Source organism: Myotis davidii, unplaced genomic scaffold (genome assembly GCF_000327345.1).
Source record: "Myotis davidii unplaced genomic scaffold, ASM32734v1 scaffold1205, whole genome shotgun sequence".
Lineage (NCBI taxonomy): Eukaryota > Metazoa > Chordata > Mammalia > Chiroptera > Vespertilionidae > Myotis > Myotis davidii.
Genome location: NW_006295739.1, coordinates 15,093 through 16,972, shown reverse-complemented (window position 1 = coordinate 16,972; position 1,880 = coordinate 15,093). Strand labels below are relative to the sequence as shown.

At 47.4% G+C, this 1,880-nt stretch overlaps 1 protein-coding gene across 1 annotated transcript in view; it reads left to right on the top strand.

Annotated features, from left to right (window-relative positions):
* Positions 1-1,880, top strand: part of LOC107184183 (zinc finger protein 584-like) — a 46,194-nt gene that overhangs the window by 42,870 nt on the left and 1,444 nt on the right. Inside the window, exon 4 of the mRNA XM_015568236.1 lies at positions 1,362-1,432. Coding sequence (XP_015423722.1) covers positions 1,362-1,432 — 71 coding nt within the window. The remainder of the gene's footprint in view (positions 1-1,361; positions 1,433-1,880) is intronic.

Sequence of the window (1,880 nt, the reverse complement as noted above, 5' to 3'; positions counted from 1 at the left end):
GGTGCTCCTTGATGAGGATCAGAGACTTCTGTACTGCGATGTGATGCTGGAAGTTTTTGTACTTGTCTCATCTGTAGGTAAGATGTTCACATTGTCTCAGTGTCATGAGGTGATGTCCTTTCTTCCTTTATTCTCAAAACATAGCTTGCTCTCTCCCATAGTCAGACCACGAGTTCTGCTAATTTCTGCCACTGTCTTGTCAAATGTGCTGTGGCTTCCCGTGCTCAGCTGTGTGGAGACCCCTGACCAATGGACTCCACGAACATCCCTAATACCCGTTGTCTCAAAAAGTGCAGAAAGTGTCTGGGAATCGAGAGTCTTACAGTCAGATTAATGGCTCCCACCTTACTCTTCCTCTCCCTGGGAGGGTGACAATATCCACATTTATTCACTTCTTCCCCCTTCCTCTAGGGAAAGGTGCTTTATGACAGCCTGTGCCAGGTTATGTTCTTCACTTACATGAGCCATGGGCTATTCTTTTAAAACCCTTCAACTGTTGTTTGTAATATTACCTTAGCTGAGTACTATTGTGGGCCCAGTTGCTCTGAGCCAGAGCTGGCTGCTCTCCTCCGTTGTCTTTCATTAATACTTGGAATAGTTAGGGTTTATGCATCGGTAGAGTAGAAGATAAGGGAGAAGCCTGGTTTCCTCGCAGGGTGAACACGCAAGAGGTTCTCAGAGGAGGTCTGGCCCTGCTGAGTGACAGCTGGGGGAAGGTATGACGTAATTGTGGTGGTCAGATGATAACAGGAACCAGCTAATATCCAACCGGGTTGAGGGGCAGGTACCACTTGCTACCCCCCATTTCTACCTTCTCTTTCCCATACTTGACGCTTTGCTGACTTGCATTTCATCTGTGACTTCCTGGCTTTTGGCACCTTCACCTTTGTTACCCTTTTGCATCACCTGTCCACCTGTCCCTCGGCACTGCTCCCTGTGCAGTATTCTCCTACATGGACCTGCACATGTGTTATGAGGTGCACATGTTTAAGTAGTACTCGAACCCCTGCTACTTATTGAATTTTATTTGGAAGAAGACATAACCATCCTAAGGCACAGCTTTCCCCTCTCATCAGCAGACCAAACCTGCTCAATACTGTTAGCAGAGGAATCAGCTGCAGATGCATCTTCTCTTCCACCTGGTCCTTGCCATGTGTCTGTCATGGTTCTGGTGAGGTCTTCCCTGTTTTGTGACCTTCAGAGTCCCAGACCTTCACAGCAGCTTCTTATATTCTTCCTGCACATTTCTTATTTTCTGACAATTGCATAGAACCATGTATTATGTGCAAATTACTTTAGCAATGGAACTTCCCCCGTCACCACAGTCAACATTCAGTTTCTGCTCATTTCTCTCTTTTCAGGTTGCTGGCATAAAACAGATGATGAGGAGGCCTGTTCTGAGCAGAGTGAATGTGTACAAGGAGAGTCACAGGTCAGGGCTTCTGAGACAGAGCCTGAAACCCAAGGGACCCATGTGTGTAAGCGGTGTTTCTCAGTGTTCAAAGATATTCTGCACCTGACTGAGTCACAAGCAGCAGACTTTGAGCAGAAAGCCTTCTTCAGTGATGCATGTGTGAGAGACTTCTGTTTCAGTGCAAACCCGCACCTGCAACAGAGGGATGGCCCTGGAGAGAAGCCCTGGAAAGAAGCTGTGGACAGCGCCTCGTTTGTGACCAGGTGCAGCTTCTCATCTTGGGTGCCTTCAACCAATAGAAAGGTTGGGAAAGTCTTCCCAGACATCTCAGAGCTTCTGCAGCACCAGTCCCCTCTCAACACTGAGGAGCCACACAGTGGCAGTGAGATTTCACAGGAATTTGTCAGTGGTAAAAGTCTTCAGCAGACTTGCAACTGTGAAATATTTGGCGGCCAAAATGAGAAAC